We start from the raw sequence: 21,457 nt of genomic DNA, 5'->3' as shown, positions 1-21,457 counted from the left end.
GGATGGGTGCAGGGTGGGTGTGCCCCATGGGGTGAGCAATGAAAGCCCTGTGCTAGATGTACACACAGGCACATGGAGGCATCTTAGAAAACAAAGTGTTGAGTGGAAAAGAAAAAAAAACCAGGAAAGATATGTAATCCAGTTGCATTGACGTAAATTTGAAATATATACACACACAAAAAAACACAGTAATATACTACATCTTGCAAGAACAGATACAAATACAACACACTCATTAAACACTTAGAATGGTTGCCTTTCCCTAGGAGAGGTAGGAATAGGGTTTGAAAATGAGAGAAATGAGAGTATCAACAAACAAACAAGAGTTTTCATGTACCAACGATAAGTATGTCCTGAGTAAGCAAGACTGCACTTTTCTCAAGAAACTCTGGAAAGGAGTAAATCTGGGGTCATAAAGAGTGCCCAGGAGAGGAGAAAGAAGCCAACAGCTGCCATGGCCCTTCTCTGTAACAGTCACCAACCAAGAACATTCAGAGCTTCACGACACTGAATTTTCACCATCCCTCTTAAGGCAAGGAAAATGATCACCTTTTATTTTACTATTTTTAATTAAATGCTGAGATGATGGCTCAGAGAAATTAAGCCACAGTGCCTAGCTACTAACAGTTAGACACGCCTGTTTCAAAGCTCACATACTTTCCATATAATAGGAGATGAGTTCCCCATCACTGGAGGCATTCAAGCAGAGCTAATACTATAAAGGAGAGTTAGGGCTCCCTTCAACATGGAGAGTCTATGGCTCAATGAAACACGAGGCCTTAGGCTTCCAGATAAGTCCTGGATTATGAGGGCAGAGGTGGTGTCAAGGTCAGGGTCAGTATCAAGGTCAGGATCAGACTTTCAGCCTAAAAGATTTTCCCTTCACAAACAGCTCAATATTGCTGACCCACATCCCTACCCGTGTATCCTGCAGTTTGATGGACTATGTCTCCACTCTTACTTGCATCAAGTTGAGTGGCAGCAACAAACTGGCCTTTTCATACCCATGGCTTGGTGAAGAGAGCTATAACACATGCCTCGACCGAGGAAAAGGGCACTAAAAATCAGCCTTAAGAGTCTCAAACTGGGGTCAAACTTGCTCTGAAAGTTTTCTAGTAGGTTCTGGGAAATTATCTTCCTGCTTTTATGGGAGGGAAGGGACAGGGACCATTTCTTATTCAGCTTGGCTTCCCCTAGAGGACTTGGTAAAATGCCTGGCAGATGCTCAGGAAATTTGCACTGAATAGAACCGTATCTGTTACCCCAAAGACCAAACAGTAATTAATGTCTGCAAATGGGGAGGACAAGCCTACATTTCACTAGGTACATTCTGAATGACAATTATGTTGTTAGAGCGATAGAGGACCCTCTCCCTTCAAATCAAGTGCTGAACTACTCCAAAGTCTGAGTCTTTTATGCGACATAGAAGCAGTATGACATTCAAACACATCACCATTCACCAAGATTCTCACAAACAGGCCTAATGAAGGCAGGGACGGTGAGTTAGAGCACAGATGCTTAGATTTCACGAAGAACAGCATAAATAAGGCTCTAATCATGGCTTCACTCAACTTCCTTCCCTGCTGCAAATTCTGAGCCATGTTTAGACTTTGGCAGTAACATGAATTCTTTCTTCTCATAAGGAAAAAAAAAAGAAAGCCAATTCTCTAGCATTCATCATCGTCTAACATAGTTCAGTGGAAGTCAGTGGTGGCATGGGGGCGGTACTCTGAACTTGGAATTGAAAGGGGTTTAGGCCAGTCCCACTATACCCAAGGTGTGTGGCCAACAGGATGACAATACCTGCCTTATCTATAGCCATGGGTAGTGCCCTTAGAACAGTGCCTGAGACAAGGGTGAGAATGCACGTAATTTATTTGGAAGGTGATCCTAGGACACATTGCTAGGGGTTCAGGGAGGTGAGACAGGGAAGGGAAGGGATGGGAGCCAGTACAACGTGCATTATGAGTAGGTTTCTGGGAAGGCAACTGAGGCACAATTCCATTGGGATTGTCCTCAGCTGACATCTGGGGACAGACAAGAACATACCTTGAAGTTTTTGGGAGTTTCTACGCAACGGGAAAGGACACTGGGAAATTTGTCCTCCATTTCTCATCCATCCCTGGCTCAGGGCTGGCCCTGGAAGTGTTAATTCCCTGGACATCTGATCTGTTCCTCTTAATAAGATACTTATTCTGGAACCGTGGATGCTCAGAATTATTGGTGGGATCTACCACATCTATCTAGCCTGGAGGATTGTCGTGATGGGAGGTAAGAGCTCTGGGAATCCTTGGAAATGTAGTAAATGGAGGGAAACTGGGGATTAGGAAGATCATTCTTAAGGCTCTGAAACCCCCTCTGGATTAAAAATGCCTCAGCCTCAAGAGGGACCGTGGAGTTAGCCCTGGCACATTAGTTTAGAATAGTTCTATTTATTCACCACTCCTAAATTTGCAAAAAAGGTCCTCCCGTCTGGAACAACAAGGGCTGCCATCATAAATTTGCTTTGGCTCACATTTTTGTTGTCAAGGCTAACTGCTGTTTACCAGACTTTCTGCCTTGACTTAAGTCATGGGAAACCATGAGTAAATGAAGATGCTCCTAAATTTCCACAAGCTGTCTCACTAACTGAGTAAGCATTTACCAAGAGCCAGCCAGGAGTCAGGCAGCATGCTAGTAATGTGACTAGGTTCCCACAACTAGAGTTTATAAAGCAAAATCTCATTTGACCGTTAACCCAGTCCCAAGGGGCAGGCAGGGCCAGCATTAATGCCATCCCATTGTCTAGAAGAGAAGACTGAGGTTTAGGGAAATGAAGTGTCTTGCCCAGAAGCAGATCTTGCAAAAGCAGCCCCCTCTGCTGGGGCTGGCTGCTTGTGAGTTAGCTCTGTTGTGAGCCCTGCTGTCCAATCTCCCTTCTAAATAAGAGGGCAAGGCAAGCAGGAGAGAGGGTGTGAAGGGCATGGCAGAAAATAACATGGCAACTCCACGCAGAAGCCATGTACAAGGTCAATGGCATGAGGTAATTTAGGAACTGGTAACCCCTGGGGGCAGGCATATCCTCTGGGCAAATTCCTGGAAGGTCCCAGAAGAGTCTGGACCAGCCTTTCTGGGAGAGGAGGCATGAGCCCAGAGAAGAGAAGGCATGAATTCGCCATCTCACAGTGGGTCAGGGCCTCAGTTTCCTTCCCCTCTGTGAAATGAGACGATAACCTGAATTCCAACCTGGACAGCCTATTCAATATTCAATTCTCTTCACCCTGGCAGAAAAGGCACCTCTGAGACCCTATGAATTAGGGTAACTCACTATTGTGCTGATGTGAACATGCCCCCAAGCACAGCATCCCTCTGTCAACAGGATCAATGTCTATTTTAAAACATGCAACCAGGAGTATCTTCCAGCTCTAATAGTCAATAAAAGCTGAACACAAGTGTGGCAAAGGCAGAACACTGGCATACGTGTGCATGTGAGCACGCAGTGGCTGCCACTGCCACTCATCAGCTGTGTGTCCCTGGGGAAACATCTCTCTTCCCCATGCCTCAGTTTCCCCATTTACTCTGTGAAGTAAGGAGACAAGATCCTCTCTAAGGCCCTGCCCCTTCTGGCATCCTGCATGTGGTTGTGTGTGGGTAGCAGCTATCAGGGTAGGCAGACAAAAAGGCATCAATGGGGTTTCAACACATCAAGGAAATCTGGATTTGCCCCTGAAAAGTGTCATAACTTTTGACAAAGTGCTAGTCATAATTGCTACTACTTGCTGAGCCATAGATATATGCACATCTTTCTCTGTATGATCTCATCCAGTTCATCCCACATCCTAAGATGATAAGTAGGATTATGTCCCTTTTTAAAAGTTTTTAAAAATATATATTTTATTGATTTTTCACAGAGAGGAAGGGAGAGGGATAGAGAGTTGGAAACATCGATGAGAGAGAAACGTCGACCAGCTGCCTCCTGCACACCTCCCACTGGGGATGTGCCCGCAACCAAGGTACATGCCCTTAGCCGGAATCAAACCCGGGACCTTTCAGTCCGCAGGCTGATGCTCTATCCACTGAGCCAAACTGGCTAGGGCAGGATTATATTATTTGAGGACATCAGTGCTCAGGGAGGTGAAGTCACTTGCCTGATATTCTACAGCAACTTGAACTCAGGTGAGTAAAACCCACCTCAATACTGTTTGCTACACTGCTTTCCTTATAGATGCCTAAAATCAGCCACTGGAGTTGGTGTCTAATCCTAACATCAGGAAAAGGCAATAAAATTGGCACGCACTTGTAGCTGTGATTGGCCGATCAATATTTTACAAAATATTCTCCTAGAATGATATAATTTGAGAACTGGAAATGTGACAAGAGAATTTAGCTGCAATCACTCAAGAAAAAAAAAAGTAAGTATCTTTGCCAAGATGCTTACTTTGTTCAACCGATGAAGAAGTGAGACTTAACAAATGGGAAAGTAATTACGTTTGCCTAAAATTACATCTTTTGTGCACGTCAGAGAGCTGACATGTGTTTCAATTACCTGCCACAGGAAGACAAATGGGTAAATCTACAAGATTGCATTATGGAGCGATAGTATCCAAGGACACCTCTCCCAATTGATCTGAATCCAGTGGGGATTTGTCTGAATGAATCTGAGTAACTTGATTTCATTTCTTGCTTTCCCCTGGATGACTTTGGGATCTCAAAGTGAGTTGACACAGAAGGCACAGCTTCCAGAAACATCCAGATGCTGATGAATAATCATCTAGTGCTTTTGGCGAATAACCCTGCTAATGACTATACTGAGCTGAACTGAGGTGTCTGCCTTGAGGAAAGCCCAGTCCTACTCCTCACGGATGCCCTGTGCGCTTTGACAAGCCACTGCCTCTCTGGTCCCTATTTCCTCCTTATCACATGAGAAACTTAGTCTGGATGATTTCTGAGGTCCCTTCCAACTCTGACAGCAGAAAAGTTCAACAAATGACCTGGGTCTTAAAAAAAAAATGTAGTGATTATAGATTAAAAGAAACTAGAGAGACACATTAACCAAATACAAAGAGTGGACGTTGTGTGAATTCTCTAACAAACCAATTGTAGAAACATTTTTGAGCTAATTGGAGAATTAACATAGACTGGGAATGAAAGGATATTAATAATTGTTAAATGCTTTAGGTGTGATAATGGTACCATGGTTATGTTTTTGAAAGTCCTTGTCTAGTAGAAATGCATACTGCAGTATTTATAGATTGAAATGAGATAATGTCTGAGAGCTGCTTTACAACATTTACAGAAAAAAATAGACGGGTAACAGGGTGAAGTCAAGATAAAGCAAGATTGGCAAAATGTTGATAATGGTTGAAGCTGGGTGATGGGTTTTCTATGCTATCCTCTCAATTTCAGAATCTGAAGATTTCTATAATCAAAACCTACAACAATGCAAGTTTTCTCAGGATCTTGTAACTGACTTACCCCTCCCCCCTTACTTTCAGGAGTTTCTCAGAGTCATGTGGGAAGACTGAATGGGCCTGAAAAGTAATACAGTGAAGAAAAAATATCCTAAATATGTTGAAACTACTGTTTTCACAGGGAAGTGTTTTCTGTTGACTTTGATTTCTCTTATCTGGGACATCATACTTCCGTTTGTTTTGATGTGTTTTATTGCATAAGACAACATCCCTGAAAACAGAATTTATCAAGTAGAAAGAAGAAGCATCAAAAAGCCTACCTTGAAATTGAGTAAATTTAATGGTCCCCATTCTTTCCCCGTTCCGGAACACAACTTGACCCTAAAAACAAAGCAAAACAAACAAACAAGAACAAAAGAGAAATGCCATATTAGCTCAGATGCTACTGATCTCCACTGAAATTCATTAACTGTACAATGCAATTATTAATATTAGAGGAAAAACAGATCCCTGTTAGGCTACAGATGCAAAATTAAACTAATTGTTTTTAAACTGGTTGTGACTTTATCTATTTAATTTAAGGAGCACAGAATCAATAATGGAACTAACACATGTGAATTAAAGCTGAGACATGCATCATCATTATCAGCACAGCTATTTATTAAACATCCACACGCCCTGTGTAGTCCTGGGACAAGGTCTTCCAGGGCGCTGGAAGGACAGAGGCACCGGTGAGGCCCATGAGCCTGGCCCTGACTGCTTCTGTGCCCCATTAAGATGTGTGGCTTTGCCGAGGCTATTTGGCTTGTAGGTCAGTTAGCATTTCTTATTAAGGACAGAGGATGTTTTTGTAAGTTCTTTCTGAGTTCTTCCTGAGTGGGGCAGCACAAAATTAAGCTTCTTGTGCCAGTGACATGACTAGTGTCACAGGCAGCTGAGCACCCTTCATTAGGGAACCCTGGGGGCTAAAGACAGTGAGGGGCTTTGTTGGCTGATACATGGGTTCCACATGCTGGGCTAAACAAACTGGGAACATGAAGAAGGACTGGTCCCTCCTTGCCGATTTATGGTCCACCTAAAATTCTGCAACCAGGCAAGGAAATTGTCACATATTGTATCAATGGATCTTGTGACAAGCTTGAGTGAAACAGGGGATAATCCTGATTTAACAAATTAAGAAACTGACTGAGGAAGGTATGCCCTTTACGTAAGGTCACTGTAAGCTGCTGGAGTTCAAATTCGAGTTTGATTTTAATGCCCATGCTATTTCACTATAGCATGCTGTTTCTGATCCAGAAATAAATTCTTTCCTATCTCTCCATTAATGAGATATCAGGAAAAGAAATGGTCTTAAATGTGTACTGCTTTCCTCTCACAGTTGTGCTCCTACATCATCAGGAAATAGCACAGAAAAGTTCAGATCCTGCTCAGTTCTCAGGAGAAAGTGCCAGAAAATGTCTCCCCTTGGTGGAAACTCAAAGTCTGAGGCCCCGAGGCTCTTGGCACAAAGAGAGAATCACTCAACCTGTTCTCAGAACAAGAAACACCTTCTGAAGCCACTTCGCCACCTTTTGGAAATCCTGACGACAGCTGTGAGGACTATCAGTTTGAGACGAATGCCCACCGACTTCTATATTTAGGTGCCGGTAAGCAATTCCCTGGTGTGTGAAACACTTCAGTGAAAGGTGAGACAGGAGCTGTGATTTTATTTCTAGGGATGATTGAAAAACACAGAACATCTTTCAAAAGGATCACTTTTACGCAAATGGACCACTTTGCATGGTGGCAAAGATGCAGACAAGGTCCCCAAGGAAGACATTTGTCTGACGAAGGTGGAGATCCAACTACTTCACCCATCTCCTGCCAAGCTTTGAAGAATTCCAGACTTCTAGATATAAAATGTGGACAAAGCCTGCAGAATCCTTATTAGTTAAACGAAAAAGCATACAGAGTGGTATTCAAAGCTTGGACAGGATGGATGGAGTATGGGTGGGGATAAGAAAGAATCTGCTTTTACTTTTTTGTCCCCCCTTCTCCCCCCATTTACTTTCTAAACAGAACTAATTAGTCAACTTTTAAAGTAAGACCTGTCATACTTTATTTTACTCACAATAATCATTTTCACTAACATCAGTTCCTCCCAGCTCCTTAATTTCTCAGGTGATGCAGTGGAAAGAAGCCAGCATCTGAGTTTTGGACCTAGTATGGCACCTCATCTACAACAGGCACTCAGTAAATGGCAGTATTGATTTTTATTTTAAAACTAGGGCCTGGTGCACAGAATTCGTGCATGGGTAGGGTCCCTAGTCCTGGTCGGTGATTGGGGCTGATTGGGGCCTTCCTTCCCCCAGCTGCTGGCTGCCAGCTGGGGCCTTCCTTTGTTCCATATCGCCCCCTGGTGGTCAGCGCAGGTCATAGTGAGTGGTCAAACTCCCGTCAGTCGAATTCCCAAGGGGACAATTCGCATATTAGCCTTTTATTAGATAGGATGTTTAATAGAAGAGAGCCGAAATAAGAAAAGATGGTTTAAGCATCAGGGAACTTTCCAATGCTTGGAAAGATATTTTCCACATTGCATGATTTCAGCTGGTAAAGGGTAAACTATTGGGCCTTTATCCGAGGTGCTCTCCTCTCAGAAACAATAGCCCCCGGTAGACTGAGTTCTTGCACCACACTATTCGGACTAGCACGGGAAAGACTGAGAACTCTGACGGTGGTAACTGGATCATGATGGGCACACAGGTGGGTAACTGGCTTTACTAAGGGTCTGCACCACAGAAGGAGCCAAGAAGCTCTGCAAAGCCCCTTCTGGGGAAGATGTGTCATGTGATTCTTTCCTGAAGGAGTTACCATGGCATCTGCTGGGTTTGACCACTGAAGCCAACTCTGCTACCCTGGCCATGGCTGACAGGACAGGGACCATCGTCCCAGACAATTCAACTTCTTTCAGACTGGACATGAGGAAGTTAATCAGGTGATTTTCATGAAATTCTGCCCAATAGGGGTCCTCCATATTTGAAGGTGGTCAATTCACACAATGTTGTACAAATATAGGGTGTCCCCAAAATGTAGACACACACTTTGAATAATTATAAAGACAGTTTATTAAAATACATTTCACTTTCCAAAACTGAGCTATCAGCTGTTAAAGTGCATATACATTTTTTTGGGACACTCTGTATTTACCTATACTGGGCCAGGTTCTCATGTAAGTGCTAATCCTGCTTTTTTGAGAGCTTTATATTTGATTAGGAAGAAAAGACAAAACAAGTTTGCCAATAAATGAATAAGAATATTTCAGTCAGTGACGAGTACTGTGAGAAAATAAGAAAGGAGTGGCTGGGCGAGGGGAGCAAATCTATTGTGCTGCCAGGAAAGCCTCACTGCAGAGGCGACAGAGGAGCTGAGGCCTGCATGGTAAGAAGGAGATACTCCACACAAAGGGAGAAGCCAAGGCCCTCAGGTGGCAAAGGAACAGAAAGGGCAGTGTGAGGAGCAGTGGGGAGGTAAGCAGGCCAGATCACATTCCACCTGGAGGTCATGGCAGGGCTCTGGAGTGCAGCCAAGGGCCTAGGGGTGGGGAGGTTAAGCAAGTAAGTACTATGACCTGAGTTAATATTTGGGAAGGCTGTTCTGGCTGTCAGGTAGAGAATGGATGGCAGCATAGCAAAACGAGGGAGCAGAGAAACCGGAGGGAGACTCTACAGCTGGTAATCCAGATGTGAGGTGACAGTGGCTGAGGCTAGGGTGGTGGCCAGCTCAGAGTGCATCGCCAAGGTGGCTGAGCACTGTGGCCTGAGCAGCAGTGGATTTCCACTCTACGCCTCCCATACTGAGTGGTGGATGCCCTGGTGTGCTGCTTTGATGCCCCCATCAGGATGGAGGCATATCCTGGCTGCTGCTGAGTTGCCCTGCATCCAAAGGGAGCTGTGTCTATTAAGGTTATGCCCCTTCCTGGGGTCCAGCCTACATCCAATGGTCAATGTGAGGGACATAATTCTAGGCCCTGTACCTCAATTCAGGACAACGGTGAAGGACCATGGGATCCAGAGGTCCCCATGGGGTGGCTGAGGCTGGGATTGCAGCTGTATCACATTTCAACGTGTCCCTCTGCCTGATCCTGCTTCACTTCCTCTCTTCCAGGTGTTGTTCCTGAGAACACTCCTTGGTAATAAACTTGCTGTATGCTAGTCTTTGTCTCAGGATCTGTTTCCTGGGAAACCCAACCCTAACACACTTGCCCTCAAAGGTCACTGGGATTATATCTTCCTGAGTGACGAGGCTGTGGGGACAGAGGCAATGGTCTGAGTGAAGCCCACGCAGCAGCTGGACTGCTCCAGCTTCACGTGCTGGGCAGCTCAGCCACACCAGGTGCACTGGCTTCGGTTTCTTAAGCCCCAGCTTGAGCAGGGATTTCTTCTCTCTCCTCACACATGTATCCTTTATGTATATATAGATGCCGTGACTCTCCTTAAGCTTCTGCCGTGTGCGATCCCAGGGCTATACTGAGGATCAATCCAGGTGATGATTAAATTCCAAAGTAATGGAGTCTGGTAACTCTGGCTGGGGTGGTGGTTGATATTTGTTGGCTCACAATCCATACTCACTCTGTATCCTCCTCTCTGTTGCAGGGGCCCAACACCCAGAAACCACATTTCCCAGAATCCCCTACCAGCTGGTTTCCACTTAGGTTCTGCTAATGAGAAGCATTCATGGGAAATTAGAAAGTATGCATAAGGGAAATCTATTTTTTCCCCCTGCTGTGGTTGCAGCAGCAAAAGCTGAGCGACTGCAGGTGTCTGTGGGCCCAGGCAGCCCTGCGCTGTCAATGTGGGGGTGCTCCTGGCTGCCTGTTTAGTGGCCAGTGGCGGTGGGGGAGGGGAGTTCCCAGAACAGCAGGAGGGTGGTTGCAGGAACCTGAGGGATCAGTGTGCAGAGGCAATGGCAACACTATGCCCCTTTTTGTGCCTTCAGCCCAGGGGCTTGGCTGTTTCTGTGAATACTTATCTCCAGTGACAGCACCGACCTGTGTTGCTCCTCCATCCCTTCCAATAAAGTTGCAACCAGTTCCCTGTCTTAAATCTCCCTATGAAATGCCTGACTTGGTTTTTATTTTCTTGTCTGCATATTGATTGATCATGGATTCTAACTTCCGAGGAGCTTATAAGAATGACCATGGAGCTCATCTGGAATGAAAATAAAATAATGGAGGTAAAATGACAGGTGGAAAATTTATAAGGATTTTTGTTCTCCTGAAAAAGATATTGCTAATACCAGGGAAAGCAGTCTGATCCAAACTAACAGCTCAGGTTGAAGCGGGAGCCATAAAGCTGCATTTCTTTTTCAGAGAAATCTTCAGAATGCATAAGGTAATGTGGAAAAAAACTAAGTTGCAGCATTTGCCAGACAAGAGTAAATATTGGCAACAGTATGACCTTGGACAGTCATTGAGTGCTTCTGAGCATCAATTCTCCTATTTGAAAAATAGTAAGAACAATACTTGCTGCTCAGGATTGTTTGTGAGAATTAAAGTAGGCAATTATGAAAAGGGCATAAGCCAGGATTGGCGCATAATAAAGAGTAACTATTATAATTCCTCCAGGCAATGTGAGTTGGAAAAATTCCACCCGATGTCCGTTCAGAATCCCCAGAAAAATCAGTGGAGAGTAGAATGGACCCCAAGGATTCCAGCAGCCAGTAGGATTCAGCAGCCTCCTCCTCTTAGAAAAAGTAATTGTTTTCATTGTTCATCTTTACTGTTTCATTACTAAGCATGAGTAAATTTCACTCCGACGACAGTTTATGAATCGTATGGGTCAAGCCCCATGTTGGTCTCTTTCAGCTTCACGGTGGAGGGCAGAGATGTCCTGCCCTGAAATGATCTGATGTCCGGCTGGAGCTGGAGGCTAGACAGAGTGCGGACTCGCTTCGTTCAGCCTGGTTGCCTGGAGCTCTGGGCCCACTGAGGGGCACAGTCTCTGCAGATCACTGCAAATTTATTTAGGGAAGGATCTCATTCCCTAACTGCACTCTTGTCTCTGGGCAGTTGCATTTGTCTTCAGGAGGTGTGAGCATGCATGCTTATCCGAATGTTTGATTTATGCTATGGGTAAATAAGATGTGCCCTGACATGTCATTCAGGCAGCCAACTATCTAAGGAAACGGAAGGGCTATCTGTGTGGCTGGTCTGAGCCCACCTTGGACCATTCTGCTGCCAACCCTCCACCTAGAGCCACACTGACCTCAAATGAATAATGGGGACTTGGAGAGAACACTGGGCTTAGCTGGTCAGATTTTCCATAAAGGGCAGAGATCGTGTGGGCTTGAAGAAGAAGGTGCTCTTTCTTTCCTAAGGGATGACAGGACTTAAAGAGAAATACCAAATAATTGGGTACAACCTCACACATATTCTGCAAAGGTGAAAAATGCTCTATTTCCTACATGTCCACTTGGGCTATAGGGAAAAGTCATATTTTGTATAAAATTTAAAATATTTCCTTACACTCATAGGCCCAAGCCTTGAGGAAAGTTTTATCTATCCATTAAGTCTTGAGCAATGGGTTTTCAGGGAATTAAGAGAAGGGGCAGGATGGGAAGTGTGGTCTGCCCTACTGTCATCCTTCTGCTGATCAGCATGGGTGCAGTGGGGAGGAGTGGGGACCGAGAGGAGATGGCTGGCTGGATGGCCCAAGAGTGGCGGGACCAACTCCCTCTCCTTTCAGTAATAATACAAGAGTTAGGCTTGCTTAGAATAGCAAAATATCAGAAATGAAGGAAATGTCCAAGAAATAGGGTAATAGTGAAGTAAGCTGTGATAGACACATGATGAAATATTATGACACACGCATAACCAGCACTATTGAGCATCTAACACATGCTGGGCATGTCAGATAGGCACCAGATAAAGAGTGGGCAAAATCAATATGTTTCTAGATTGCATGGAGCTTTCAATCTGATGGGCAATGTAGACATTAAATAACAAATACACCAATAGATATACAATTACAAACTATAATAAGTGTTATAAAGGAAAAAAAGGGTATAAGAAAGAACTACAACAAGACCCCAATTTAGACTGGGGGGAGTCAAGGAGGGCTTTTCTGGGGAGGTGGCATTTGCACTGAGACCTGCAGGATCAGCTAAGAGTGATAGGGAGAGCATCCTGGGAAGAGGGACTTGCAAGTATAAAGGTCCTGAGACAGGAAAGAGATTGGGAAATCAGAGGCGCTGAGACAATGAAAGTGGTTACTTGAGGAGGAAATGAGCAGGAAATGTGGTTAGCAAGGTGGGCAGGTGCAAGACCATGCAGAGCCTAATGGGCTGTATCAAGGGTGCTGGGATTAATTTTGAATGCAAGGGGCATGGGGCACTGAAAGGTTTTAAATAAGGGCAACTTGATCTAAATTACACAGACTTGAACATTATATTATAAGAATTATAAAAGACTGGAAAAAGTCATGATCTGATTGTGTCAGATACTGGCTAGTAGTTCACCAAATCCACTTCCTTTTCCTCCTGAGCCCTTGGTTAGACTGAATTTTCCAGCCTCCCTTATAGTCAGGTATGGCCATGTGACAGTTACAGCCAATGGAATGTGAAATGGGGAGAGGTTGGTCAAAGGGTATAAACTTCCAGTTTTGCAGGATGAGTAAATTCTGGGGATATAATGTACATCGTGGTGACTACAGTTAACAATACTATAATGTATACCTAAAATTTGCTAAGAAGATAGATGTTAAGTGTACTTACCTAAAAAAGAAAAAAAAGGAAAGAAAGAAAATGGTAACTCTGTGGGGCAATGGGTGTGTTAATTAGCGTAATTGTGTTGATCATTTTATAATGTATGCATATATCAAATCATTAAGTTGTATGCCTTAAATATATTCAATTTCTATTGCATACCCCAATAAAGCTAAAAACCGCTACTTTGGCTGGTGCATGGAAAATGGATGGGCACAAGGACAAGCTGGAGGCAAGGAAGCCAGCTATAAGCTGCTGTGGAATCCAAGGGAGAGTTGAGGGTGACATGACGGAGAAGAATCCACGATTCAAAAGATGGGAAGGAGGTGAAATCGACAGGGCTTAGAGATGGCCCAAATGTGAGGGCTAAGGAAGGTGGAGAAGCGGAGAACAGCTTATCGGTTTTGACAGATAGATGGATGGTGGTGCCATTCCTCACCTGCACAGTCAGCAGAGGGGAGCTGGCTGGACCAGTGAGTGGGGTCTTTGCCCAGGTTCCTGAGTGGGTGGCTGAGCCAAGGGGGCCTTGTAGCTCTAAAGCCATTCATCATGAGGCCCCCTCGAGGCTTTTTGCCCCTACCTCCAACCTCCTTTCTTTTCTGGCCTTTTGCAGATGCTAGCATCCCCATGATTAGAAATATTTAATTTTGCTTTACTGTATGTTCTATTTTTGTTAAATAGATTAGTCTCCACCAGGAAAACCAAATTGCTGACCGGTCCAGCTAAAAGTCTGAGACATGCAATTTGCAATCTGTTGGAATCTTCACTTTAAGCTGGGGGGAGAGGAGGAAGGGATGCAGATTGACCGGGGGGGGGGGGGGTGGGCAGGGCTCAAAGGAGACAGCTGGTACAGCAATCAGTGGTCCAGGTGTGAGGCCAGGGGGCTCAGCTGAAGAGTGACCAGGCAGAAAGAGAGAAAGGCAGAGAGCAGAAAAAACATTGAAGGGGAAATTGCAGGACTTGGGGACTCATAGATAGGTGATTCAGAAAGGATACTGTATTGGGAGGTGGACCTGTGGGTTCTAGCCTGGGATCCCCTAGCTCTTTGGTTGCAGTCTCTCCTAGTGTTGCAGGAGATAAAGTTTATACTATCTGAAAGCCAGGCTCAGAATAGTCTTGTGTAGGAAGCAACCTTGACTAGTCTCCTGGACAGAAGGTAAGATCCCCAGTATACACCTCAGCAGGCAGGAGCCAGGGCAGCCAGGGGAGAAAATAAGAGGCAGTTTTTTCTCCTGTACAGAAGGACAAGTGGGAGGTGGGGAGACCACAGGAGAACTGGCCCCTAAAAGATGGTGGGGTGAAAAAAAGAAAAAATGGATGGTGGGATGGCAGAGGATGAACTTGATCCGGAGTAAGTAATGTCCAACTTGAAGTTATTCAAATGACATTCTCTGGTACAGATTTCCCTCCACCTGTCCCCCACATCTTCACTGGAACCCCTCACAAGTCCTCATAATAGGGAAGGGCTTCTTGATGATAATCAATGTGTCCCAGAGCCGAGGAAAACCAGGGGTCATGGGATGGTCCAAATCCTGAATGAATTCAGCAGAAGCAGGACCATGAGAGTGTGAGGCACTGGGAATGTGAAGGAATTTGAGGCTACTGTGGGTATCCTAGAACTAAGGACCTGAGAAACAGAGCTTCCTAACAAACCTCCCAAGCTCCCAATGGCTGACGACAGGTGACACACAGATGCTGGGATTTGGCAGGAGGCTCTCCAAATCTTGGCTGTGTCTTGGTTTCTCAATCTGTAAAATGGGGATTGTGTGTGAATTGCATCTGCACACATGACTGCATATGTATGTAGCAGGGCAAGGGCAAGGACTGATGTCACAATCTCCCAGGCTCCTCCCAGCCCTAATAACCCTCAGCTCTGAGCCCCAATGAGTCACCACTCTTATCTCCCACCTTGGAAACAGTGGACTGAGCTGGCAGGCAGGTGTCCCTGGCACGGCTGATTGAAAACCTATTCTCCCTTTTGGCTCCGCTCCCCCACTAGAAACCCAGATGGCTCACAGGCGGTTGGGGACTATTCATTTGGGCTAAACCTAAAAATCTTCCATCAAGTAAAAAATCTTCCATTAATTCTCCTGGGAAGGAAAGAGACAGGAGTCAGCAGAGGAGAAAACAGACAGGGAGAGAAAGGCTGCTGTGCTGATAGCCCGACTGGTTGTCTCAGGCTGCTGAGGGTCAGAGTGAAGGCTATGAAAGGCCAGCAATGGACTAGCAGCAAACACAGTGGGTGTCTTACACTGTTTTCAGGGCTGGAGTGGGGCTAGCTGAAGCTAGTGAAATAGATCTTGGAACCCCTTTGGGTAAGATGGGGTCTCCCTTCTCCCAGCCCATCACTAGCCTGGGCTTGAAGGGTCCTCACTTCCATCCACAGTGGCTCTCCTAAGACCTCTGCTCAAGTTATGGGTCCTGATGGTAAATTCAAGAGTCACAATTCCTTATATTTATAGGATTTTCACCTTGTTTATGACTAGTGAACACTTATTTTTCTTGCCCAGCAACTGACCCCCCATGTGGATAATAAAATGAGTATCCTGATTTTAATGTAGCGATTATGTCAGTCAGGGTCTGTGATAGCCACGCCCTGAGATGGCCACATTGATTCTCACCTCCCGGTAATCACAGCCTTGGAGAGTCCTCTCCCACGCTGAATAGGGCTGGCTTGTAAACAGTGGGATGCTACGGAAGCGGCAGAGTGAGATTTCTAAGACCAGATCACACAGAGACACTGTAGCTTCAGCCTGGCTTCCGCTGGATCAGGCACGCTGGTGGAAGCCATCATCATCTCAGGACACCTGAGCAGTCCTATGGAGAGGTCCAAGTGGGGAGGAACCGAGCCCTTCTGCCAACAGCCAGCACTGACTTGCCAGCCACATGGGTGAACCATCTTGGAAGCAAATCTCCGCCCCAGTAAGCTTCAGGAGACTGCAGTCCCCCTGCCATCTTGCCTGCCTATATATGAGAGACCCTCCAGCCAGAACCTTCCAGCTAAGTCACTCCTGAATTCCTGACCCACAGGAAATATGTGAGATAAGAAAAGTTTTCTATTGCTTTAAGCTATTACACGTTGGGATAATTTGTTATGAAGTAATGAAAAATGAATACTGGGTCACAGGAGGAAACAGAGTTCACCCTGGATGATTCCAAAGAAGAGACATCCTTAAGAACCACTTACAGAGTGGGGCCAGAATAAGAGAGCAAATAAGGGAAGGTGATGTGCCCACAGACTAGAGGTGGCAGGAGCTGTTACATACCCCAGAGCAAAAGGGCAAAGGAAGAAATAGTGTCCTCAGAGCTTCATAAGAGTGGGAGACACAAAGGAGGAGCCACAGCCATGGAGGGAGGGGCACAGCTGTTTCAGGAGTTGCAGCACCAAAGCAGGGCAGGTGCTACACCATGAGGGACCTCTCTCCTCTTGGCCTCCAATTTCCTGCCTGTACCCCCCACTGGCCAAACCCAACCAGAAGCCTGAAGGCAGTGGATCCCAAGTGATGTCAACTATAGGATTATCCTCTCTGGGCACAAAGGGCAGAAAATGGATCTGTGGGAGGACAGAACAGAAGAGAGAAAACCAACACAGAGATCCACCTGACCCTACTCTCAGCCTTTTCCTTTGAGGCTGAACCTCTGCAGGACTGGATCACATGACTTAGACTAAACCAACCAATGCAACCTATGCTCTAGCTGCAGTGATTGGTTCAGAGATGAGCACATGACCCAAGTCAGCCAATCAAGGCAAAGAGGACACATTTCCAGGGATTTTGTTGGTGCTAGGGGGGAAAGGGCTCCCTATTTTGCTGGACTTGTGCTGGGATGATGGGACCAGAGACAACTGTGAAGAAGCCGAGAATGGAGCTGGCACAGGTGACAGCAGACCCAGAGGTGGAGAGATGGAGAAGCCTCACCCTGAAGAGCACTGTTATCTTTGATTAAGTACGGTTTTCTATTACTTGCAGCAGAAGCAATCTGGATGGAACACTCTCACCTACAGCCTTGATAATCCTTGTGGCAACTCTTTGGGGTAGTCTGGGCAGAGATCATTAATTCCATTTTAAAAATGAAGAAAATTAGGTTCAGTTCTCTTTATCACTTGACAACCAGTTCATTTATATTCAAAATTAAGTTCACTATACTAGCCTAGGTTTTCCATGTATATTTTGTGTGCACATTGTGTGGTTTTAGATTTCTGACTTCTATTTCAGTGGCCTTGATGTATATGTGCCTGTTATTTAAAGCTACTTCAAACTCCCTTTAGAAATAGGTGGCACTCAATTACTCATTTTGATCAAATAAGCGAACAAGTCATGGTGGTGAGGAAGATTTTACAAGGCAAAATCTTCATCTCACAGGCAACGGGTCTGTGGCTGGAAGGTAGGACTGAAGCAGGTCCTCACATCCTTCCTTGTCCCAAATGGGAAAGGTCCTCATTTCAGAACGTCTTTTTCTTTCTTACTTTCCTCTTTTTCCGGCTTCCCCATTGAATTGACACACCTTGAGGGGCTGAGTGAGGCCCTTTAGTGGGCAGATGTCCATAGCCTGATAAGGACAGGCCGCTCACTTGGTGGTTCCCAGGGCGTTTGGAACAAAGCAGGGGCATTTTCAATCTGGCAGGGGAGGCAAGAAGGAAGACATCTCCTGGCTCCTGACTTGGTCAAAGTCCTTTCAGTGGCTTACGACGATTGATGCAAACTGGCCCCTGACTTCCCTGGTGGTTTCTCTAACTTCTCTTCCCCCTCATGACACTGTCCGGCCATGCTGGCCTCTGTGCAGTTCCCTCACACTCCAGCTTCTTTGCTTCTTGTTAATTTTTTATTAGATGTCAGACCTTTCATTGGATACTCAATTTTTAAAAGCAGTCCTTTAACTATTCTTAAGCTACTTGGAATATGTCTGACCATTTGAGGCTTGCTTTCAAACTCTGTTTGGTGGGACCAGAGCTACTTTTAGTATAGGGTAAACTTTAACCCCACCACTGGGACACTAACTATCCTTCCCCATGTATCACAAACATTTCCTGCCCTGGCTGGTGGGAACGTAAACGATTCCTGGCCCTGCTCTCGGGATCCTTCTGGCTGTTCCTTTCTGCCGGCTCTTTCCGTGGTCTCAGGTGGTTCCCTCATCACACAGCAGGTGTAACTGACTTGCGGGGTCCCCTTTGCAGCTCTCCACTGCTCTCCTCTCTATGCAGCTCTCTCCTGTCGGCCACTCTGCCTGCAAATTCTGGCCTCCTTGGTCTCTCTAAATCCAAATTCTCGACTCTTTCTCCTCAATTCTGGCAAGATTGCTGGGCCCTGTTTGGGCTTCCCACCTCGTTCTTGTGCTGAGCAATCATAAGGCTCATGTCCTTTGTGCCCCTTCTCTCAGGGGTCATATTCCTCTGCTGTCTCAGAAAAACTGTTGTTTCGCATAATTTGACTGGTTTTTTAGTTGTTTAAGGCAGGAGGGTAAATCCAGTCCCTGTTACTCCTCTATCTTGGTCAGAGCTCCTCTGATCCCAAGTGCTCCAGACACTGACATGAAGCTTTTTTTCTTTCCTGGTGATCTCATGGTTCACTCTCTCACCTCCTTCAAGACTTTCTTAAACACGACCTTGCCAGTGAGGCCTCCTTTGGCCATCCTGTTTAACACTTCCCACCATTCCTCCTCCATTGGTGGCATTTCCAATCCTCCTTCCCTTCCTCACCTTTTGAGCAGCAACCATTGCCTCCTAACATATTTATAATTTCCTTATTTAACATGTCAATTTTTGACTGCCCCCTTGCACTAGATCAGGGGTGTGGAACCTTTTTTTCTGCCAAGGGCTATGTGGATATTTATAACATCATGCACAGGTCAGACAAAAGTATCAACGTAAACATTTGGTCAAACATTTCATTCACTAACTCTGAATGCTGTGGCAGGGCCACACGAAATGATTTCTCAAGCCTTATGCAGCCCGAGGCTGCACTAGATAGTAAATTCTCTGCAGGAAGGAACTTCTGATTGCTGCATCCCTTGCTCCCAATACAGTAGTTGGCCCATAGTAAGTTCTCAAAAATTATTCACTGCATGAATAAATGACAGAAAATATAACAGGAAAAGACCCTATGAAGGTTGGAAACTATGATGCATGTGTGTGAGAGTAGCTTGTGTCCCTTCTATGTGAAGAGCAGCATGACTAGAAATAGCTGGACACACAGATTATAGCCTGGAGATGGAGCTCCTAAAATGCCAGGATTATCCTGTGGTTATTGGTGAGCCATGGAAGGTTTTGAATAAGGAATAACATGGCCAGAGATCATTTAGGGAGAATAATCTAGTAAATGTGAGGGCCAGGGTAAATGAGCAGCAGAGGGCAGAGAGAAGAGAGGCAGCATTTGGGATTTCACAGAGTCAGCAGGACTTGGCATGCTGGGGCAGAAGACAAGGTGACACCCGTATAAAGCAATGGTTAGTGTGACAGAGTAAACTTAGTTCCAAAGGATTCCATGGAGGGAGGTGGGGTTGTGGGCAGAAGTATAAAAACCCCCATAGGCATTAGAGGTGGCTGACATCTGGTCTGAAACCTGGACATGGTCCACCTTGTGAACCTGGGCACAGTTCACACGTCCCACCTTGTGAACTCAGGCTGGTTACTCAGCTTCTTGAGCTTTGGTTTCTTCTTCTATAAACTGGCACAATCATATCTCCTTCACAGGCAGGGCTTGCTCCCAGGAAATTCAGGACTCTGGGGACTTTGTCAGTGTTGGTTCCCATCTTGAAACCTTTTCTCTTTCACTACTTCAGAGACACAAGAGGCCTCAGACATCTGAGAGTCGCTTCTCTGACCAAATGATTTTGCAGATGATATTTCCAGGCAACACCATCTGGATCCTATGGATGAACTGAGGCACAAAGCTCACCCGGTGAGGTCCAATGGGGAGATGTATGATAAATCATTGCCTGTTATGGTTACTACTGTTCATAAAAGTTGGTGTGGGAAGCATGCGCCCAAGGAGAAGACACCGAGCTGAACATCTGCTCCAAACCCCATTGCAGTGGGGGCGGGTGAGGGAAATAGGACACGTTTCCCTTACACTGGAGTTTAGAACCTCAGGATACTCTGCTAATTCCCAAGACAGCTTTCCAGTGGCTAAGGTCATTAAACATGGATTACTGAGGCAACTCTTCATTAGATAGCTGATAGAATTACTAGATTTGAGGATGAAGAGCGAGTTTTTTGGCATACTGCCAAAAGCATTGCAGAGCCCATATGCACTGCAGGGGCCCTGCCAACTCACTGAAAGGGAATTGACAGTGGTTATGGGGATTAACTATCTCCACATATGGCTTACTAAAGATCCCGTGTGCTTGAGAGAATCTAGGTCACTGATTTATTACATACTGTGGGTCTGTATGTAGGTGTACACACACACACACACACACACACACACACACACACACACACAATTCTTGCATGCTTCATACATTTACATTAAGAGTCTACTAGAGTCAGTCTAGAGCTGACCAATCACAATAGTAGTTAATCATATGCAACTCGAGGCCTCAAACCTCAAGTGTTTTTCAAGCAGGCCTATATCCTATATTAGGCAACATTATCATCCTACATATTTTTTCTACATATTCAAGATTAAATTACATAATTTAATACACTCAGTTAACTGGACTCCAACCAGTGGCAATTCAATCAGTAGAGCTTTGGTATTGAGGAGAAAGAAGACTGGAAACCGAGGCCCAGTGTGGCCAGGAAACACTCAGGGCCTCTCTGGCATCTACTTCAGCTTTCTCCCTTCCCTGCCCATTCACTTCTAAATGAGGATCAGGGTCCGTCTAAGAATGTGACAGAAAGGGGAGGCGTGTTAATATTGACTGAGAGCCCACGTGTGCCAGGAACTGTCAGATAGGGATGGGCCAGTTAATCCTCATGATAACCCTATGAAGCAAGCATTACTATATCCTATTGTACAGATGGGAAAGCTAAGGCCGGAGGATTACCTGCTAAAGTATCTTGGCTAGTAAGCGCCAAGACTGGACTAAAATCCAGGTCTCTTAAAGTTAATATTTTTCAAGTCTTCCTGTTTTGTTTCGTTTTTCAATTGAGACCTAAAGGAACATATATTCACCGTAGAACATTTAGAAAGGAGAAATAAGCAAAGAGAAAGGATTCTGTCCAGAGACAAGCACTGTTAACATGCTGGAGTGCATTCTTCCAGTCTACAAAGTTTTACATTTTAATCAAAAGTGGGAATTTATCATACAAGTCTCTGTAACCTATGCTTTTATCATTAACAATGTATTATAAACAATCTTCTATGCCATTAGATATTATTCTATAA

The 21,457-nt window shown here is 45.2% G+C and overlaps 1 protein-coding gene across 1 annotated transcript in view; it reads right to left on the bottom strand.

The window, feature by feature from the left end:
• GABBR2 (gamma-aminobutyric acid type B receptor subunit 2) overlaps positions 1-21,457 on the bottom strand; it is a 341,708-nt gene that overhangs the window by 88,199 nt on the left and 232,052 nt on the right. Inside the window, exon 9 of the mRNA XM_006758607.2 lies at positions 5,711-5,771. Within this exon, the coding sequence (XP_006758670.1) occupies positions 5,711-5,771 (61 nt within the window). The remainder of the gene's footprint in view (positions 1-5,710; positions 5,772-21,457) is intronic.

This window comes from Myotis davidii, unplaced genomic scaffold, assembly GCF_000327345.1.
Source record: "Myotis davidii unplaced genomic scaffold, ASM32734v1 scaffold534, whole genome shotgun sequence".
NCBI classification, from domain to species: domain Eukaryota; kingdom Metazoa; phylum Chordata; class Mammalia; order Chiroptera; family Vespertilionidae; genus Myotis; species Myotis davidii.
The sequence above is the reverse complement of the archived record's forward strand: the minus strand, read 5'-3'. Positions and strand labels throughout refer to the sequence as shown.